This window comes from Pseudoliparis swirei, chromosome 5 (assembly GCF_029220125.1).
Source record: "Pseudoliparis swirei isolate HS2019 ecotype Mariana Trench chromosome 5, NWPU_hadal_v1, whole genome shotgun sequence".
Taxonomy (NCBI): domain Eukaryota; kingdom Metazoa; phylum Chordata; class Actinopteri; order Perciformes; family Liparidae; genus Pseudoliparis; species Pseudoliparis swirei.
The window spans coordinates 20,085,791-20,105,674 of NC_079392.1; the positions used below are offsets into that span (position 1 = coordinate 20,085,791).

The following is a 19,884-nucleotide window of genomic DNA, read 5'->3' on the forward strand; positions in this document are numbered from 1 at the left end:
CTCTACATTTCTGTATTTCTTCATTCATTTATTTCTCTATTTACGTGTCCACACGTATTTCTTCATTTATTTATGTGTGACATTTACGTGTCCGTATATTCAAATGAGCTGGGGCGGTCCGAACCTCTGTCTAAAGCATGATTGGTCACAGGAGTGTGATGCACCTGGTGTGTTGTGCTCTACTACTTCTGCCTGGCACATGAAGCTGAAGTTGGCTCGCTCAGCTAACCGTTAGCAGAAGTTAGCCTAGATAGATTTTTGACTTCAGCCGTTTATCATTTCCAAGTACACTGAGTACAGACTCGTGTTTTCTTGGAGTCTGGTCTTGTGAGTCCAGACTCTCGGGGACGCAGGACGGTCTTTCTGATCTTGTGACGTCACCACATCAACTGTTCTTGCTCATGAATTTACTCCAATTATTCACTGTAAAATACTTTACAGTGGAGTAGAATGTGTTGCGGTGTTCACTGTTGTTTGGCGTAGGCTACGAATAAACGGTAATAAATATACAACGTCTCGTAGCTTTCCTGACCCAGGGTCGCAACAATATGAAGCTATGAATCTTAACCCTCAATCAAATTGACGTAACGTTATCTTTTAATAAATAATAAACTCTTTGTTCTCGTTAGATCCTCCAAAACCTAATTATATCTCATGTTTAGCCGCTACGGAGATGTCAGAGCCAGCGGAGCATTTTAAAAAGTCCTGCCGAGATCAGGCTGCTCTCGGCGGCCACACAGCGCGTGAGCGCCCGGCGCCCGGAGCTCAGAGGTCCCGCAAGCAGGACCTCAAATCTCCGTCGCATATCCTTATTAGGCTGAATCTCGATAAACCGACCACAAATTTGATGCTTAAACTACTAACTTATCGGCTGAAAATATCCTTAAATTACATTCCGTGACTCAACAACAGTAGTGTTTAGAATGTACAGACAAGAATGCATAATAAACGCAGGTCCAAGTGCTAGGGATCGATTGCTTCTGTCTTGCTCTCCGACTTGACCAATCCTGTTCAACAATGAGGTTCGGACCGCCCCAGCTCATTTGAATATACGGACACATAAATGTCACACAGAAATAAATGAAGAAATACGTGTGGACACATAAATAGAGATATAAATAAATGAAGAAATACAGAAATGGAGAAATACATTTATTTAATGATGTCCTGTTGAGTTATAACTTATATTTATTAATTTCTGTATTTATTTCTGTATTTATACATTTATTCTTGTATTTATACATTTGTTTTTATTCCTGTATTTATTTATTTATTTAAGCATTTATTTATTTATTCTTGTATTTATTCATGCATTTATTTATTTATTTATTTATACTTAAGTCATTTTAAGTCCTCCATACTCACTCTCTTAAACTTTACATCTTGAAATAATTCGGTGTGTTTGTGCATGTGATTTTGTGTGGTGATGTAAACTCAGCTGTCATAACAAGCAGCAGGAGAGCACCTTGTTAACCTCTTGGTATCCTGCATGCTCAAAACATCAGAGCATTGTTTGTTACGGCTGCCCACATTGCATTTATCACTTTATTTACAGGCCTAGGAAAAGGACCCTCTCAAAAAATTTCCAAACAGCACTTTGAACAAGTAAGATGTATTAGAAAGAATTTAACATAAAGACAGGACATTTGTGCAATATAATTTGGCATGTTTTTGTAAATGAGAGTAGTTATTAAAAAACATTTTAATTTTTTACGGTAGCAAAGATGTCTCGTAAAAGACCTTTGCCAGGCCAGAATGCAGGGTACAACATGGGTACAACGCCACATTAATTCAAATTTCCTGATATTATAGCCACCAACGTGTGTGGCTGCATGCACGGCAAAATGTTGGTCACCCCCGACAAAATCTCACTCCAAGGTTTTTTGAAAAGTTGGCAGCTCTGTATATGTATACACTTGTTGGAGTTGGACAGGAACACACCCACCTGGACGGCACTCACTGGAAGAAACAGCGGTAGACATTTACTTTAACTCTATAAAGCGTTTATTCAAAATCAGGATACAAACAGACAATCATGCGCATGGACCCCAATCCAGAGCTGTCACCAATGGCCCCAGCACTGGAGAAAGGATGCCTGAGCAGAGCGCGCGGCCATTGAAATAGCCCTCAGGAACAGTTCTGATTGGTCAGGAGTAAAGAGGGCGGTGTTTTCTCATTGGGTCTTGTTCCTCTGCTTCCGCCGTTGTCACTCCTTCATTGGTTCTTGTGGCCCGTCAAGGATTGCATAGGTTTTGTGAGAAAGTGTGAGAAAGGAAGATGGAATTCACATGTAGCTTCCTTTGAAGCTCGGGAGTTTTCTAAGATAGTCTTATCTCTTCCTAGGTGGGACGCGCTGTTTCTAGAAGGTCATTTAAACAAAGGGCCTTTTCACGTGTGTGTGTGTTGGGTCAGAGGGCTGTGGTTGAATCCGGATATTAATTGTCAAAGCTGGACCTTTCCTAATCTTATCTGCGCTCAGTAGTTGTCTCTGTGGCTCTCCTGTTCATGTGAGCATGAGTGTTGCTTTGTTCTATTCAAATCTAGGGTGAGCGTTGGTGCATAGAGTTCTTTCGTGTGTCACTGTTATCTTCTTTGATTAGTTCAGGTGCTGGATTGCCCTGCTAAAGTTTCCAACCTTCCACAGTGATTTTCCACTTTCCACATAACATTTATGCAATCAATGCTAAGCTATAATATATATTCTTTACACACTTCTAACAAGAAGTATATATATTTACATATATATGTATATATATACAGTGCATCCGGAAAGTATTCACAGCGCTTCATTTTTTCCACATTTGTCCAAAATGGATTACATTTATTATTTTCCTCAACATTCTACACACAAAAACCCATAATGACAAAGTGAAAACTGTTTTTTGCAAATTTATTGAAAATAAAGAACGAAAACATAACATGTACATAAGTATTCACAGCCTTTGCTCAATACTTTGTTGAAGCACCTTTGGCAGCAATTACAGCCTCAAGTCTTCTTGGGTATGATTCCACAAGCGTGGCACACCTATTTCTGGGCAGTTTCTCCCATTCTTCTTTGCAGAACCTCTCAAGTTCCATCAGCGTCGGTGCACAGCCATTTTCAGATCTCTCCAGAGATGTTCAATCGGGTTCAAGTCAGGGCTCTGGCTGGGCCACTCAAGGACATTCACAGAGTTGTCCCGAAGCCACTCCTTTGTTATCTTGGCTGTGTGCTTCTGGTCGTTGTCCTGTTGGAAGATGAACCGTCGCCCCAGTCTGAGGTCCAGAGCGCTTTGGAGCATGTTTTCATCGAGGATGTCTCTGTACATTGCTGCATTCATCTTTCCCTCAATCCTGACTAGTCTCCCAGTTCCTCCCGCTGAAAAACATCCCCACAGCATGATGCTGCCACCACCATGCTTCACTGTAGGGATGGTATTGGCCAGGTGATGAGCAGTGCCTGGTTTCCTCCAGACATGACGCTTGGCATTCAGGCCAAAGAGTTCAATCTTTGTTTCATCAGACCAGAGAATTTGGTTTCTCATGGTCTGAGAGTCCTTCAGGTGCTTTTTTGCAAACTCTAGGCGGGCTGTCATGTGCTTTTTATTAAGGAGTGGCTTCCGTCTGGCCACTCTACCAAACAGGCCTGATTTGTGGAGTGCTGCAGAGATGGTTGTCCTTCTGGAAGGTTCTCCTCTCTTCATAGAACAACGCTGGAGCTCTGTCAGAGTGACCATCGGGTTCCTGGTCACCTCCCTGACTAAGGCCCTTCTCCCCCGATCGCTCAGTCTGGCTGGGCGGCCAACTCCAGGAAGAGTCCTGGTGGTTCCAAACTTCTTCCATTTCCGGATGATGGAAGCCACTGTGCTCATTGGGACTTTCAATGCTGCAGAAATCTTTCTGTACCCTTCGCCAGATCTGTGCCTTGATACAATTCTGTCTCGGAGGTCTATAGATAATTCCTTGAACTTCATGGCTTGGTTTATGCTCTGATATGCACTGTCAACTGTGATACCTTATATAGACAGGTGTGTGCCTTTCTCAATCATGTCCAATCAACTGAATTTAGCACAGGTGGACTCCAATCAAACATCTCAAGGATGATCAGTGGAAACAGGATGCACCTGAGCTAAATTGTTAGTGTCATGGCAAAGGCTGTGAATACTTATGTACATGTTATGTTTTTGTTCTTTATTTTTAATAAATGTGCAAAAATTTGCAAAAAACAGTTTTCACTTTGTCATTATGGGTTGTTGTGTGTAGAATGTTGAGGAAAATAATGAATTTAATCCATTTCGGAATAAGGCTGTAACATAACAAAATGTGGAAAAAGTGAAGCACTGTGAATACTTTCCGGATGCACTGTATATATATATATATGTATATATATTTACATATGCCAACTGACACTCTAATTCAATGTTTTTATAACCTGTTTAGCTGAGGAAACATTTTCTGCAGACATAAGCTGTTAGTTCAATAACTCCAACAACAAATGTTTATTCTTAGACTTGAATGAACATCAACAACAGCGGCTACATCCTGAAACCGGGACGCTGTGTGACAGCATAAGAAGGCAGATGGTTAAGGGTAAGTTTATGACACTTGTTAAAAGTAAACTTTAAAAATAAAAAGTTTTTTTGTGATTATTGCAGTTACACTAACAAATTGCACATTTATATTGATAGTAATTTCAGTGGGCCATGTACCCAATAACTCGTTCACTCAACAGTAGTGAAGTGGACATTTAAAATGCCATTGACACATGTTAACACAAAGTGTTACCTGATCACCAGTGCAGTGTTGACTAGTTGCATTTTCCCTATGCAGCCTATATTGTTGGGGTCACTGATTAACAGCATTTGAAGCCCTTTACAATGCATTAAGAGGGCAGAGTCCTCTGCTCTGTTGCTAAGAGCCAACAGTGAGCCTCTCCCTCTGGAGAGCAATAGGTGAGCTTACTGGCTCAGGGCAACACGGCAGTCTTTTATGTGACAGGACAAGCAAGGACAGGCTTTATTTAGACAGACTTGAGTCCTCGAGTGCAGAATGGATTCAATCTTTTCTGTATTTGGATCCTATATTAACTGGGATGTCAAAAGTCTGCTGCTCTTCACTGTAGTTTTCATCCTCACTGCGGATTATATTAAGAACCGTCGGCGGGGAAACTTCCCCCCGGGGCCCCGGGCCTTTCCTATCGTGGGCAATTTATTCACTCTGGATTACACCAGGACCCATGAGAGTATGACACAGGTAACATATGTAAAGAAAATATGAAAGATTGAACAAGGACTGTTTGTGTTATCTGTCATGTTAAGCATCATGCCCTCCCTCCTCTCACAATTCCACTCACAGTTAGCAGAGAGATACGGAGATGTGTACAGCCTTCGAATGGGCCAGCGGTGGTTCGTGGTGTTAAACCGGTTTGAGGTTCTGAAGGAAGCTCTGGTGGATCAGGGAGACAGCCTGGCAGACCGACCAGACCTCCCGCTGCTGCAGGACATATCCCATGGACTTGGTGAGCAGACCTAACAGAACAAATGTCATAGTAATACACAAAGCGAAGTTTATTGTTCCTGCTAAGAAATTAAATGTCAAATCTTCATGATATTTCATGCATGATATTTGGGATCAACATCTCAACCAATGTGATTGTTTGTAGAATTAATTTGAACATTTCTCTTTCACATAAAAGTTCACACTTTTCTTTGTTTTTGCAATCAGAAATAAAAAGACCAACACTTAATGTGTAAAATAACTATAGTGCTGTGAAAAATAACGCGTTAACTCAGTTAATTCAATTACAGGTTTAACTAGTTGTTTTTTTTAAACGCATTTAACGCATGCGCAGAATGAGCTTCCAATCCGTCTGTTGTTGGTCGTCGGGACGAAAAAAAAGTCACTTGCAAAATGAGCTTCCAATACACCACTTCAATCTGAACTCTGTCCGCTCTCATGCAGACGGTCTGTTCATCGGTAATGATCCTTCCGCAGGTTCACCTACGGAAACCTTGTTACGACTTTTACTTCCTGTAGATCAGGGTCTCAACACGTCGATCGCGACCTGCCAGTCGATCGCGGCGTAGTGTTGGTAGATCGCATGACATTAAAAAGATTGGCCCGCCCCCTGACATGTTCTCTATAGCACGTCTTTGTTCTTTTATTAAACTAAACGTCTGTTGTTGATCGTATCTCCACAGCAGCATGTCATTTCTGTCTCTTCGCGTTGCGTTAACACTTATCGATCTCCGTCTCGCGCGCCACAGAGCTCCGTGCGCGCGCATCGGGACCGAACAAAAAAAAAGTAACTTGTCAATCTGTCCCCGTGTCCGTGTCCGGGCCGGTGAGGTTTCAGCTTGCAGCGGTGTCCCCGCCGTCCCTTTCATCACGGCCCAGTTCATGAAGAAAACCCACACAGTCAGTTTGCCTCAGCAGCTGCTAGAGGAAGACTAGAGGCCTTTAGATTGTATCATGGTGGAGTTAATGGTTGACAAACAAGAGAAACATGTTCTGTTTAACCCTCCTGTTACCTTTACATTTACTAACATATTTTACCCTCGGGGTCAATTTGACCCCAGCAATTAAAACCTCCAGAAAATTATTAGAATTAATATTGCTTCCCAAGTTTAAGTGTGAGGTACTTTATGTTTGTTTGTTGACTACCTAAATAGTCCTTTAAATAAATAAAAAAGTTGATATTTCTTATATGTTTGACACAGTGAAAACAGCCTGGGGTCAAATTGACTCCAAAGAACACCGTCATTAAACATTGAATGGGGTCAAATTGACCCGAAGGTAACAGGAGGGTTAAACATTCTGTTTAGGATGAAGATGTATTAATGTTCCATATGGAAGAAAACTGCTAAATAACTGCTGAGTTGCAGCACCATTGTATAGAAGAATGTATAAATGTATATATCCGTCTTTTGTCATAAATCTCTATGTTCTCACAAAATATACCGAGAATATCGGTAATATGTGATTAATCATGATTAATCCACAAAAACCTGTGATTAACCCGATTAAAAATTGTAATCGTTTCACAGCCCTAAAAATAACATTCGTTAATTTTCCTTATTTCGATATAGTACCCTTTGTCCACTATCAGGTGGACAAAAGGTAACATTTTTAAGGTATTAGATAAATGCACGATAAAACCAACCACCAAATTCATCTTATACAAATGTAGCTTAGGTGGGCTTCGGAACCAGAGATGAACTGGTTCAAGTCCTGAGTACGAGTTGCCCAACAACAATGAAAAAATACACTTACCAGAGGGGACAAATAATTCACTTTTTATTATTATTATTATTTAATATTTCTATATATTATAAAATATCCCTTATATATTTCCTGTAGGATATCTACTACATTTTAAACAACATTTTTTCCACGATCAGGAGTAATTTTCAGTAATGGAAATCTATGGAAGCAGCAGAGGCGTTTTGCACTTTCAACCCTCAAACATTTTGGATTTGGCAAGAAGTCACTTGAACCCATTATCTTGGAGGAATTTTCATATTGTGCAAAAGAGTTCAAGAGCCATAAAGGTAAGTAGTACATTCACAGCTACAGATACAAAATGATACACAATAACAAATACACACAGTACATCAAATCTTTTGTTTAATTGTGGAGGTAAGGCCTTCGATCCACACCTCATCCTCAACAACGCGGTCTCCAACATCATCTGCTCCCTGGTTTTTGGGCATCGCTTTGAATACGGTGATGAGAAGTTCAGGGAACTGATCTCGTGGTTCGCCAAAGGACTCGAACTCGAAGCCTCCATTTGGGCACAGGTACGGCCATTTAAATCTTCACGCTGTTTGCCCTTCTTCTGTAATACATTTCTCATTATATAAATTACCATACAAAAGTTTGGGGTCACCCAGACAATTTTGTGTGTTCCATGAAAACTCACAGTTTTATTCATCAAATTAATTGCAAAATGAATAGAAAATATAGTCAAGACGTTGACAAGGTTAGAAATAATGACTTTTATTTGAATTATTAATTTCGTTCTATGAACTTCTAGCTCAAAGGAAGGCCAGTTTTATAGCTTCTCTCACCAGCATAACTGTTTTCAGCTGTGCCAACATAATTGCACATGGATTTTCTAACCCTCCATTAGTCTTCTAAGGCGATTAGCAAAAACAATGTACCATGAGAACACTGGAGTGATAGTTGTTGGAAATATTTCCACCCATTTACAACATTAACAATGAGTGTATTTCTGATTAATTTAATGCTATCTTTATTGAAAAAAATAGATTTTCTTTCACTTTTGAACGGTAGTGTATTTGAAATGCTTGTGGTTGTATTCATGCACAGGTGTGCAATATGCTCTACACATACAGATCAAGGTGCGAAACATTGGTTTTAATATGCGGAATTGATTGTAATATCTAATATTTCTTGAAATGCTGTTTCAATCTCTATTGTTCCAATCTGCTCTACTCGGCAGCTTTACAACGCCTTCCCTCTGCTGATGAGACGCTTGCCGGGGCCTCATCAGACAATCCATCACATCTGGGACAATGTAAAGGACTTTATAACAGTAGAGGTTAAGAAGCACAAACAGAACTGGGATCCCTCCGACAATAGAGACTATATCGACTGCTACCTGAGTGAGATGGTAATCAGCACCACATGCCATATCTGTTTGTTTTGTATCTACATCACAACTATCAGCTGTTAAAGAAAGGCCAAGTGCCCGGCCTATCATCTCCAACATACACTCCTTTGAATCTAATAAAGCAAAGCCGTTACAATATTTTCAAGGGACAAGGTCCAGCATAGATTCAAATACAATTTTTTTTTAAAAAATTGGTCCACATTGTTTTTTAGGGGAAATTCCAGCATAGTATACCTAGTCATCGGTGATTATAACCCCGACTGCGATAGCTGTGACATGCAGTACTTAACATTTTTTTAAAATACATTTTATTTGTAATTATTCTCAGAGTAAGGGGCATGCTGACAAATCCTTTGATGAGGAAAACCTGGTTGTGTGTGTCTGGGATCTGTTCTTGGCTGGATCTGAAACCACATCCACCACCCTGCGCTGGGCTTTCCTCTACATGGTAAAGCACCCCGAGATCCAAGGTAAGAGCCCCGACCAGAATCCCTTTGTTATTATTCAATAATGTGCGAATGTGCGATATTTAAACACATTTGGTATCAGTGGATATTAGGCGCACAATGTGACTGCTTTGATTCCCATGGTTACAATTAGTGTGCAACAATTTGAGAACTTCTCATTCATGACTAATTCTGTGCAACAAACCTCTTCCTGTAAAACATTCAGTGCATGTCTCTGTTGACTGGTGCAAGTTTGTAAATGAACAAGAACGCAAACCATATTTTTCACTAATGTGGAAGTTCTGCATCTCACTTTAACTCTCCATGAGCATTACACCACCTGTCGATGAAATACTGTGACAACTTCTGTCTGTTACCCCCGTTTCGCAGCAAAGGTCCAGAAGGAGATAGACGAAGTGATTGGAACCTCCAGACAGCCGTCCATGGAAGATCGCGCCAACCTGCCCTACACGGACGCAGTCATACACGAGATCCAGAGGATGGCCAACATCATTCCTCTCAGCCTGCCTCATGCTACCAACCGGGAAATCCGACTAGGAGGCTACACGATCCCCAAGGTCAGTTCTCATAATGCAATTTCTATGTATTCTACACAACCGTGTTGCATCTTTCTGAGTTGCCTTTACAATTCCCATCGCCAGGGAGTGACAGTAATCCCCAATCTGAATTCGGTGCTGTTTGACAAGAATGAGTGGGAGACGCCCAACACCTTTAACCCCGGCCACTTTCTGAACCAGGAGGGCAAGTTTGTGAAGCGAGCTGCGTTCATCCCTTTCTCTGCTGGTGAGGAGCAACACAATCACTTGTCTTCTTGGTGTCTTCACTTGTACATAGTGGAGTTTATCCCAGCATGCACTGGGACCCTACGGTGATCCTCACATAGTGGGGTCAACTCTCTCACGATGAAGCAGAGGACACAGGCCAGATAAAGGCCAGGGATCATAACAACTTCCTTCTTGTGGTACATGTTGGTCTCTGACCATTTCATTTCTAATGGAAGGAACCAAATGTTGTTGGGAGTTTTGCAGAGATGGTAATCTTTTTTCCACGTAAAATCATTTCAATGCTCGGAAAGAGGAATGGGAAGTGTGTATTACTTTTGTGATATAGTGGGCAATTCTTTATGGTAACGAGAACAGCTAATATAAAAAAGCCTCATGAGAATGACTGCTACTGTTGCCTGATATTAGTTTCATATCTGGGCCCAAAATAGTGTCTCCAGTTGGTTTCAGTTGTGTTTTCCTGTCTCAGGTAAGCGGGTGTGTCTCGGGGAGAACCTGGCCAGGATGGAGCTCTTCCTCTTCTTCACCTCCTTAATGCAGCACTTCACCTTCTCCATGCCTGCTGGGGTGAAGCCTGTGATGGACTTTCGCTTTGGCGTCACTCTGGCACCACTTCCATATGAAGTCTGCCTCACCTCCCGCTAAGAGAAGCTCTAAAACAAAATAAAACAATGAAAAGAGCAGCAGAGACTTTCTGTCCTCTGCACGTATGATTATGTCACTATGTCAAGGTAAGATAATATGTTCAACTGATATTTGGCTATGAAGTAGATCTGTTGTTTTTAGGTTGGTTTAGTAGTTTTTATTTGTTTAATGTTTTTGTAAATCACTTTTTATTTACAAATGTGACGTTAGACGTTTTTTTCTGTTGCTATCCTTCATTAAAGTCTGAAATGTTTGATTTATATATATATATATATATATATATATATATAAAAATGTGTGTTGGATCTGGCTCCACACTCAGTGCTGTCTCAATCAACCACAGTACATTTAAGGCAACTGCAGTAAACCAAATGTATACATCACTGACAAAAACACACACACACACACACACACATACACACACAAAACTGAATGACTAAACTACAAGGTGAGTTTTACCTCAGTGGGATATCAACTTCCAATGCCCTTCCTGTGTGAGCTCAACAGCTGTTGGAGAGGGGGAATACACAAACAAATACAAGAGTCCTAAGTTATACGCTGTTCTGTAAGCAACCAGATGTGTTACCATCTGTATGAAAACGAGAGTCGCGAGCTACACATGAAACAACAAGCCGTGAACGTTACCTTAACTCTATGCATGCCAGCTTCCAGGCGGAGCTGTTGGACGACTTTCTTCATCGCTACGACGCTGGTCGAGCCCGACATTGTCACACATGGACATTGTCCGCCGGTGCTGCCTTCAAGGGGTGTTCTTAAAATGTCGTGTTGTAACGTTGACTGTTTCCCCCTAAAGTTGTTTTTTAGATGGCAATTGCACCAAATGAGAACACGTTGATATTAAAAATGAAAACTAAGAATTTAAATTGAAAAAACATTTAAGAAATCGATTAAAACAAACTCATTTAGCTCTAAATTATGGGTAATGAAATGGAAATGCGTGGTTTTCCCATTATTTGTGCTTTGGATGATTTATATTCTAAAAGTTGTTGAGGTTATTTTGGTCATGTACCCCTAATATCAGAAACACGAATGGGCTTTGGATGAGAATAAATAATTCTAGTAAACATTATAATTAAGACAACTTCAAGGTTGCACGAAAGCAGCATCAGACCAATATAGATAGTGACCTCTAGTGGTAATAAAGCAGAAACACACTTAGTAATTACATACAAGAAAACCTTCAGACATCCCTGAATGTTATAAATGTAATCTCTGACGTTTACAAAGTACATTGTTTTTCTGTATGCTATACATATAACACAATCTAAAAGCAAAATATAACTTGTTTGTAAAAATAAAAATAAAACAAATCCCATGTCGCCTTTGCTGGATGAATAACGTAATATAAAATACCGAGATCGCGCTGCCAGCATTCACATATTGCATTTCTTATTTACCGGCATAATGAATTCAAATTTAAAAAACAATGTTAGATGAAGACACAAATTGGATTAGCTGTTTCTTTCTGCAGTAATTGTCATCATCAGCACCAGAGCAACCAGTGCTGGCACTCTCATAAAGGAAAGTTCACTGGGCGACTGTCTGTGTTTGATTATACCAAATTGTTACCGAGCAGTCCACGCCTCCGTACCCCCAATAAACGAGGCTTCCTCCGGACACTCCTAAAAGAACTCTCCCCTGTTAAAGTGTCTCTGCGCGTCTGTGCACTGACAATGGCGCTGTGTTGTGAGTCGATGCGATATCCTGAGAACAGAAGACCGGCCAGTCGCAAGGTACGTTGAGAAAATGACCGAGTCATTGTCTTTGTCAACGATCTGAAGTGGACTGTCATTCACTGATGATGCCAATATGCAGACTGAAACGTGTATATGGACGTGTTTTATGTGTTCAGTTTGTGGAGCTCCATGTGCTGTTTGTTCCAGAAGACCAGTGGAATGTGAAGCTCAATAAGGTCCCTGCCGAAGCCATAGAGAGCTTCACATCTGCCGGCTTCATCAGGTAATACCAATGTAATACAAATGTATTAGCAAGTGTTCAGCTAATTCTGACAGATAAACCCGGTGAAGTAAAAAAGTATTCAATGTATTCAATACTTATTTGATATATTTAAACCATATCTGTTGTCAATGTTTTCAAATCACAGTGCATTGTGTAAGTAAATGCACTTTATTTAAAATGTTTCTTTCTCACTGTGTCATATTTGCTTTTAAAGCTTGATATGAGCATGGTATTTAAACGTGAGCAATTGAAAGTTGTTTTATTTATATTTTCAGCTAATATTTTCTAGAGTGTTTAGACTTTGAAAAGTAACTAAAATCCACAGAAACCCAGATTGGATAGTTTTTTCTGGGTTCTTCACAAGGTGTCAAATCGCAAAAGAAGTGTGAAAACATCATTTGTGTTATGTTCAGCTATCTCGAATCTCCTTTTCATCACTCAGGGTGTATCCTGAAACCACCCTGAAAACTCTGAGGAGCGAGCTGGGAGCTCTTCTTGGTCCTGAGAGGCACTTCGAAAGATTTTCCTTCCTCAAATGTGTGGGACGCAGTTTGGCTCTAGTGAGTGCAGCTGGCTGTTTATCGTGGTTTTCTAAAGCTGGTTGGGTTTCACAATGCAGACAATGCAGACAGTTTGATTAACAAGTTCACTATTCAAGCTGTGTGTGTGCGTGTGTGTGTGTGTGTGTGTGTGTGTGTGTGTGTGTGTGTATGTGTGTGTGTGTGTGTTTGACTTTCTCACAAAAAACTCTTCCTTTGCTATTGCAGGTCAAGAGCAAACAGGAGAAGGATCTGAAAGTGAAAACATTTGCTCCACCCTATGTATGTAGAATCCATGATCCATATTTGCATTTATTTTCTTTGGAATATTCACTGACAAAAGAAATTAGGTGGATTTAAGATTAAGAATGGCAAGACAATATAACACTTTGGTGTTTCAACTTTTCAAAATGTCTAAAGAAAAGACCATACACAGCAGGTGGAAGTCTGGTATTGCCATCTCTATCCTAGATATCCTAAATACTTGTGTGAGTGTAACTATATGGCGTTCAGTGTGGTATGTGTTATGCCACCTACGCTGCTAATTTCTCCCTCAATTGTTTGATTCCCTGTATGAACCCGTCTAATTTGTTTGTTAGGCTTGCTCTACAGTATGTGATGATCTTTATTATGTATCAGTTAAGCCCCACTAATGTCTGGTTGTCACCTGTCGGCAGGCTCCGCAGCCAGAGCTTTACCTGCTTCCCACTGTGGAGATCGACAGCAGTGTTTGCTCCCAGTCGCTCATCACAGACACCAGCAGCAGCTCCCCAGACCACCAGACCTACAACCACCCTCCCGAGACGTGCACCCTGCCAGCAGGAACAAAAGAGCCTGTTAAATTCCCCCTCATCCCCCAGTGTTCCCATAAGCCACCTCCCACTCCAAGCCTGGAAGAGGAGGAAGAACATGAGGAGCAGAGCTATAGTTCTTCAGAGGCAGAAGGAGAACATGAAGAGGAGGGTCTCTCTTCCAACCAGTCACAGTGGGCTGATCCGGGATGTTGCCCGAGGAAGCCTCATATTCAAAGGACAACACAGCTCGTTTCACAGAATAAAGGCAACATTACAGGTACAATATGTTAGCTTTCACTCTGCAACAAAGAAAGCATTACAAGCTCTAGAATATGTATTTGCAGCCTGTTATTCCGTGTGATGGCAGTCTGTCATTTCAAACAAAGTGCTGCATTCACCACGTTTCAGAACAGATCTTATCAATCCTCTTGTGATTTAAATAAATCGAAGTCAATGTGATTTATAAATCATGCTACAAGTTTTCATTAGTTTCAATGTGATCATGACATTGGCATTTTATAATCCGGTTTACCAGGCGCTTGTTGCATTGGGAGAAAAGGATCGCACATATGCCTCATAGCAAGGACATTTGTGGCCTTCTGTTGTAACTAATCCTCGGGATCTCACATTACTGTACTGAGCTCTTCAGTTGTTATCTACATCTACAGCTTCACAACAACGTGAAGCTGATTCAGCTCAGGTGAAGGAGTCGCCTGAGAACAAAGACAAAGACACCTGCAAAAAGAAGAAACAGTACCAAAGGCAGAACAGAGCGCCTCTGGAGGACAGAGATTCAGGCTTCTCCCTCACAGACGGGTACTGTGCAGCATAACCGGGTGACATACTCGTACCCTGCTGCGAATACTCATACTACCGCTTCTGTAACGGTGTGTCTTTCTACAGGCTCTGCAAATCGAAAGATGTACGTGCATTGAAGTCCATCAGGACTAAACCAACAAGTGCGGTAGTGTATACGTTAAGTTTCTTAGTGTCGTCATTCGTACAAATTCCACTGCCAGCAGGCGGGTCTATTCGTGAATGCAAACCAGTCCCTTAAAATCCGATTGTTGCATTTCTTGCTGGTTTTAAGGTGACAGATCGTCCAGTTGGGTTGTCTCGGTGTGTTGCTCTCGCCTCTCCCCCTCCAGGTCGAGCCTTCCCTGTGGCCACTCAAAAGACCACGGCCTCTCCCGTCTTTCAGACAAACAGTAAGCTGTCACATTGGCCACATGCCAAGGATTAATGGTCATTCCCTATTCTTTTCTTTTTCTTACCCAACTAACACGTGTGTTACTGTAAGGAGAGGAACTGATTGAGGAAATCAAGCTGGTGAGGGAAGAGAGAAAGAAACTGGAGTGGACAAGGCAAGAGTTGCTCAGAAAAGGGAAAGATTTGTTGTCTCAAAACCGACATCGCAGGAACCAAGGTGAGCAATCCCATCCGGTTTAGTAAAAAGCAAACATCTCCTGAGCAATCATAACAAGTTCTCTAGTTTGCCATCAGTCTGTGAATCACTGAACAGAACCGAATTGTGTTGTTCTTCATGTGCTTCAACAAACCTGTAATATATTACTGTTGTAAAGAGAAAATTAACTTACATTGAATTATAAATAGTCTAATCCCTTGTTGTTTTAATTGCAGTTGACAAAATGTTAAAGACATGAAATTAAATAAAATGTAATTCCTATCATATTTAAGAGGTCAGATTTGTCAAAAGTAACACCATCCGGCTCATATCTTTCTCATTAATAAAAAGCACGTGACAGTTGGAAAAAGAAATATTTTGAGACCAAGAAGGCCACAGCACCATTGGAGGAAAATCTGAGAAACCTCCGACAGGAGTTGGAGACACTTTACAACAAACTCTTGCACCAGCTCCAGGCCAGAGATAACAGAGGGAAGCCATGGCGACAGGGCAGATCTTCCGTAAAGGTGACATTTTGTATTTTATGCCGGTTTTGACTGAAAAGGTGGGCACAGTGTGAGTTTAGAAGATTCCCTATTCTCATTTTTACTCTAAATATTGGATAGTTTCCAACAAAATCAGATACACTGTGGTATTTTGAATTACCAAAGTACCCTTTTCACTGCATACATTACATTCTGTAGTAGTAAAAGCAAAGGGTTAATTATGAATGTATAATAGCAAAGCACTGGCTGGCTTTTATTTTGATGACATCAAAATGTCTACTCTAAAAAATGTCACTGAAATACATGTTTTTAAAGCTGGACTGCAACTACCAGGGTTTTTGCTTTTTTTTCTCTCTCATAAAAGTCAGGTAATGACTAATTGAAAGATCCTGAATTTCAGAATGAGCTCATCATTCAGATCATGACAGAGAGCCATGAGATTGACAACCTGAAGAGGAAGGTAGAGGATTCTAAGATGAAGCTGGTGACAGAGATAAAGGTAACAGAGTTTCTATAAATCTATATAAATGTTTCTATAACCGCTGAACTAGTTGATAACTAGTTGGTCAAGACAAGAGGCATATCAAAAAATGGCAAAATAGCACACATTTGTTCCTTTTTACCATCCTATAATTATTATGTGTATTATAAAAAAACTCTACATGCTTTACTATGAGACACATTATTACTAGTTAGGACTACAATGCAAATTGGCATATTTGAACAGTAAATATCTAATTATTTAAAATAGAAAATACTACTTCCTTTGTTCAGGCTTGATGGTGGGAGAAGCTTTCAGATCTTTTCACCTAAAACAAGTACTAATGCCACACTTTCAATATACCCCACCACAAGTGAAAGTCCTGCATTCACTTAAGTAAAAGTATGATCAGCAATATTTACCTAAAGTATCAAGAGTAAAAGTACTCATTGTGCAGCAAAATTATTTATATTGATTTTGGTTTAACTGTTGCATTATGCTGCTGTAGATGCTATTTTCTTCTGCTTTATATACTGTTGGGTAGTTTTGTGTCCAGTAATGTGTAATAGTCTACACTACAGGATCATCATATGTTTGGTGTGTTGGAAAAACACCGGTTTTCAGCTTTGTGACTATTCATTTTCCAGTTATTTGGAAATAGTTTATTTTTGCCCAAAAAGTGGGATCATTTTCTCAATGTAAAAAGGAACACTTCCAAATTTTGACTTGACTAAACTTGATTTTTAGGTGAAAGGAAGGCTTTAAGCACTCAATTCTGATTGGGTTTGTTTTGTAAAAAGTGTTGGCTACATTCATTGAAAGGAAGAAATACCTTTCAATGTCGTATTTACAACAATGAGTTTATTCCTTCAGTGCCTCTTTCTCTGAGCACCACAGGGTGGCAACGGTAACACTCAAGCTGAAAGTCAGTTACACGTTACTCTGCCCCTCTGAACCCACTAGTGATCGTCTCTTACATCCCGCTCGCTATTCATCTCGCTACCTTAGGTTGCGGTTTACAGAAAACGTGGCTTCTCAATTGTTGGTGAAAATCTTCATATTAATTTGCGGACAATGACACGGATAGATAACCATTTTGTGTTAAGAGGCACTGAAGGACTCCACTCATTTCTCTTATTAGATATTCAACTGTATTCATTGTCTTCACGTACTGTATCCAGTAGTAGTTTTAGAACGGTGAACAGACATCTAACTGGAACTACTTCATATATATATAGATTCTCAGAAATGTAATTAATAGACAGCCTACAGCCAATCAGAATCAAGTATTCATCCAGCCCTTGGTATAATCACTGATAATCCCTCATCGGGCATTATTAAAATAGAAGTAAAAGTACCTTGAATTTCTACTTCAGTGCTTTACTTGGGTAAATACACTATGATATGCCGGTGGTATATGGTGTGCTTTATTAACAAACCATGTAATTTTTTCATGAATGGCTGCATAGTTGAGGAAACAGGCTGCCACGGAGCTGAAGGCCCTGAAGGCTGAGCTGGCCCAGAAGAAGAGTCAGTCCTCTCGTCCTGGTCCTACGTCATCGCTGTGCTTCGGAAAGACCACACGGGACAGACCACAAGTTCAAAGCACCTCCATTTAATTCAGTACATACAGACTTTAAACCAAAATCCTTTGGTTGGACAACAGTTGATTTGTTCGATTTTATGCTGCTAAATGTAGTATGTTGGTACTTTTACTTTGACATTATTTGTGCATGTACATTTTTGGTACTGTTTTAATTAAGAATTTCTCAGGTGCTGTGAGCTAAAGACCCACAGACCCGCTTGTTTCCATTTTCTAGAGTTGTATTTCTAGGGTGAGACAGCAGGTTAACAGTATATGCTGATATGCTCCAAAATACCACGTTAAGAAACCAAGGCATTGAAGAACACCAAAGAAAAAAATCATGCCATTTTCTTTACGAATTTTAAGATAGAATTTACCCGTAGTCACAAATTGTGGTAACTAGATGGGCAGATATAATGTTATCTTATCAACGTGATGTTACTTACCTTTTTGTTGGATTCCAGAAAGGAGGATGAACAATGATTAATTTGACGGTAGACTACTGTTTTTTGCCTAGAAATGATCTCTTAAAGTTATATATTGTTGTAAAAATGTCATTAGAAGCCATAGTTCAGCATGCCATAAAGCATGTCATAAAAAAAAGTAAATAAGGTATACCATTAAAATATAATATGGTATTTTAGAAAAATAAGTCATATAGACATAGTATATTTGGAGAAATGTCACAAGAAGGTAATCGTAAGTGCTTTAAAAAAAGAAAATCAAAAAACCTACTATAAAATGTGCCCCTCTGCTTGGTTGCTGGTCTGTAGAAAGGATGCATGAAAAGACTGCGGCACAGCGAGGAAGAAAGGAGAGACACAACAACAATGGAATAGGAATCCTGAGGGTAAAGATAGAAACTAAAATCAAAGGGGAAAGTTAAAAGGGTGGGGGTAAGTGATGGAGGGGTAAAGGTGGTAGAACAACGAAATAAAAATAAAGAGGATACAAAGATAAAAACGGATTTCTGACAATTGATTCTTCCGCATGCATTGATGCTTATATATCTCTGCTTCCTTTTGTGCATTTCAGTTTCCTGTATGCTTTACCAGTGAGCCGGTATGTTCACCGGGACCAATTTTCAGATAACGGTTGTCATATTTTGTCTTGGAGCTTTTTGGGATCTGTCTACAGATACAAATTGTCAAATTAGGTAAACTGCATATATTGTCTGGAAGGAGGTCCCACAAACTCAATATATTTTCTTCACTGTAGAAATTCAGAATGTGCCTTTTTATCTTGCTGCATAATATGTCCACGCATCCTGACTAGAACACTATCACCTGAAGGAAAATCTCACACACCTCAGCATTGGGGGGGGGGGGATTCCAGCCTGATATTCCTCAGGAGGCTTAACCTCCTTGCCCTCTATGGGTCGGCTGGACACTGTCCCTTTGGGGATCCTAACCTGTGCTTGGTTACCTTTTACCAGTCATTAAGAGGAAAAGGCCCTCTCACAGGTTGTGAGGGTGCAACGTGATCATGGAGTCTCCATTAATGTCAATTGAGAGACTAGGTTGTTCGTCATGGCAGGAAGGAAATTGCTTTATCATCATCTTCTGCAGCAGAAAACGAAGAAGGAGAGTCCAACCCCTCTGAAGACTTCCTGTATCATGAAAGTGCACGTTGGTTCTTGGTTCTTCTAACAGTTCTCACATTGCTTCTGGTGATTTTGCATTTTTGCTTTCATTTGACTATTTTAACATTTAGTCATTCATTGATATGAACCAAAGCAAACCAACTATGGGTTTGAAAAGACTGTAAGAGCACTAATTGTTAAGTGTTGGGGTTGGGATCATTTGCCCTTCGCCTTGTTCCACAACACACTTATTCCATTAGCTAGGTGAAAACTGGCCTCCGAGTAGTGTTTCACTGCATCAAAATCCACTTAGCGGCATCTTAAAGGGGAAAGTGACACCGGAATGGCATCACAAGCTGCAGCTGTAACAATGGCACAGAGTTCAAGAAAAGACAATCACATCTCTCCTGTAATCACTTTTACCAGTCAGGGGGCTGTGTCACCGCAGGATAAGCACTGCTGCACACACAGGTCTGCAAGCTTGACACACACACGGACATACAC

The 19,884-nt window shown here is 40.4% G+C and overlaps 2 protein-coding genes across 2 annotated transcripts; both read left to right on the top strand.

The window, feature by feature from the left end:
• The first annotated feature begins 4,926 nt into the window (after positions 1-4,926).
• Positions 4,927-10,738, top strand: LOC130193464 (cytochrome P450 2J2-like). Its single transcript, XM_056413930.1, has 9 exons — positions 4,927-5,232; positions 5,335-5,497; positions 7,380-7,529; positions 7,618-7,778; positions 8,444-8,614; positions 8,943-9,084; positions 9,451-9,638; positions 9,723-9,864; positions 10,333-10,738. The coding sequence occupies exons 1-9, from the start codon at positions 5,029-5,031 to the stop codon at positions 10,506-10,508; spliced, it is 1,497 nt and encodes a 498-aa protein (XP_056269905.1). The 5' UTR covers positions 4,927-5,028; the 3' UTR covers positions 10,509-10,738.
• A 1,300-nt stretch (positions 10,739-12,038) lies between these two features.
• spata1 (spermatogenesis associated 1) lies at positions 12,039-19,814 on the top strand. Its single transcript, XM_056413929.1, has 12 exons — positions 12,039-12,262; positions 12,382-12,488; positions 12,931-13,048; positions 13,256-13,309; positions 13,705-14,098; positions 14,490-14,637; positions 14,725-14,785; positions 14,912-15,029; positions 15,122-15,247; positions 15,578-15,753; positions 16,133-16,231; positions 17,683-19,814. The coding sequence occupies exons 1-12, from the start codon at positions 12,203-12,205 to the stop codon at positions 17,830-17,832; spliced, it is 1,611 nt and encodes a 536-aa protein (XP_056269904.1). The 5' UTR covers positions 12,039-12,202; the 3' UTR covers positions 17,833-19,814.
• The last annotated feature ends 70 nt before the right edge of the window (positions 19,815-19,884 follow it).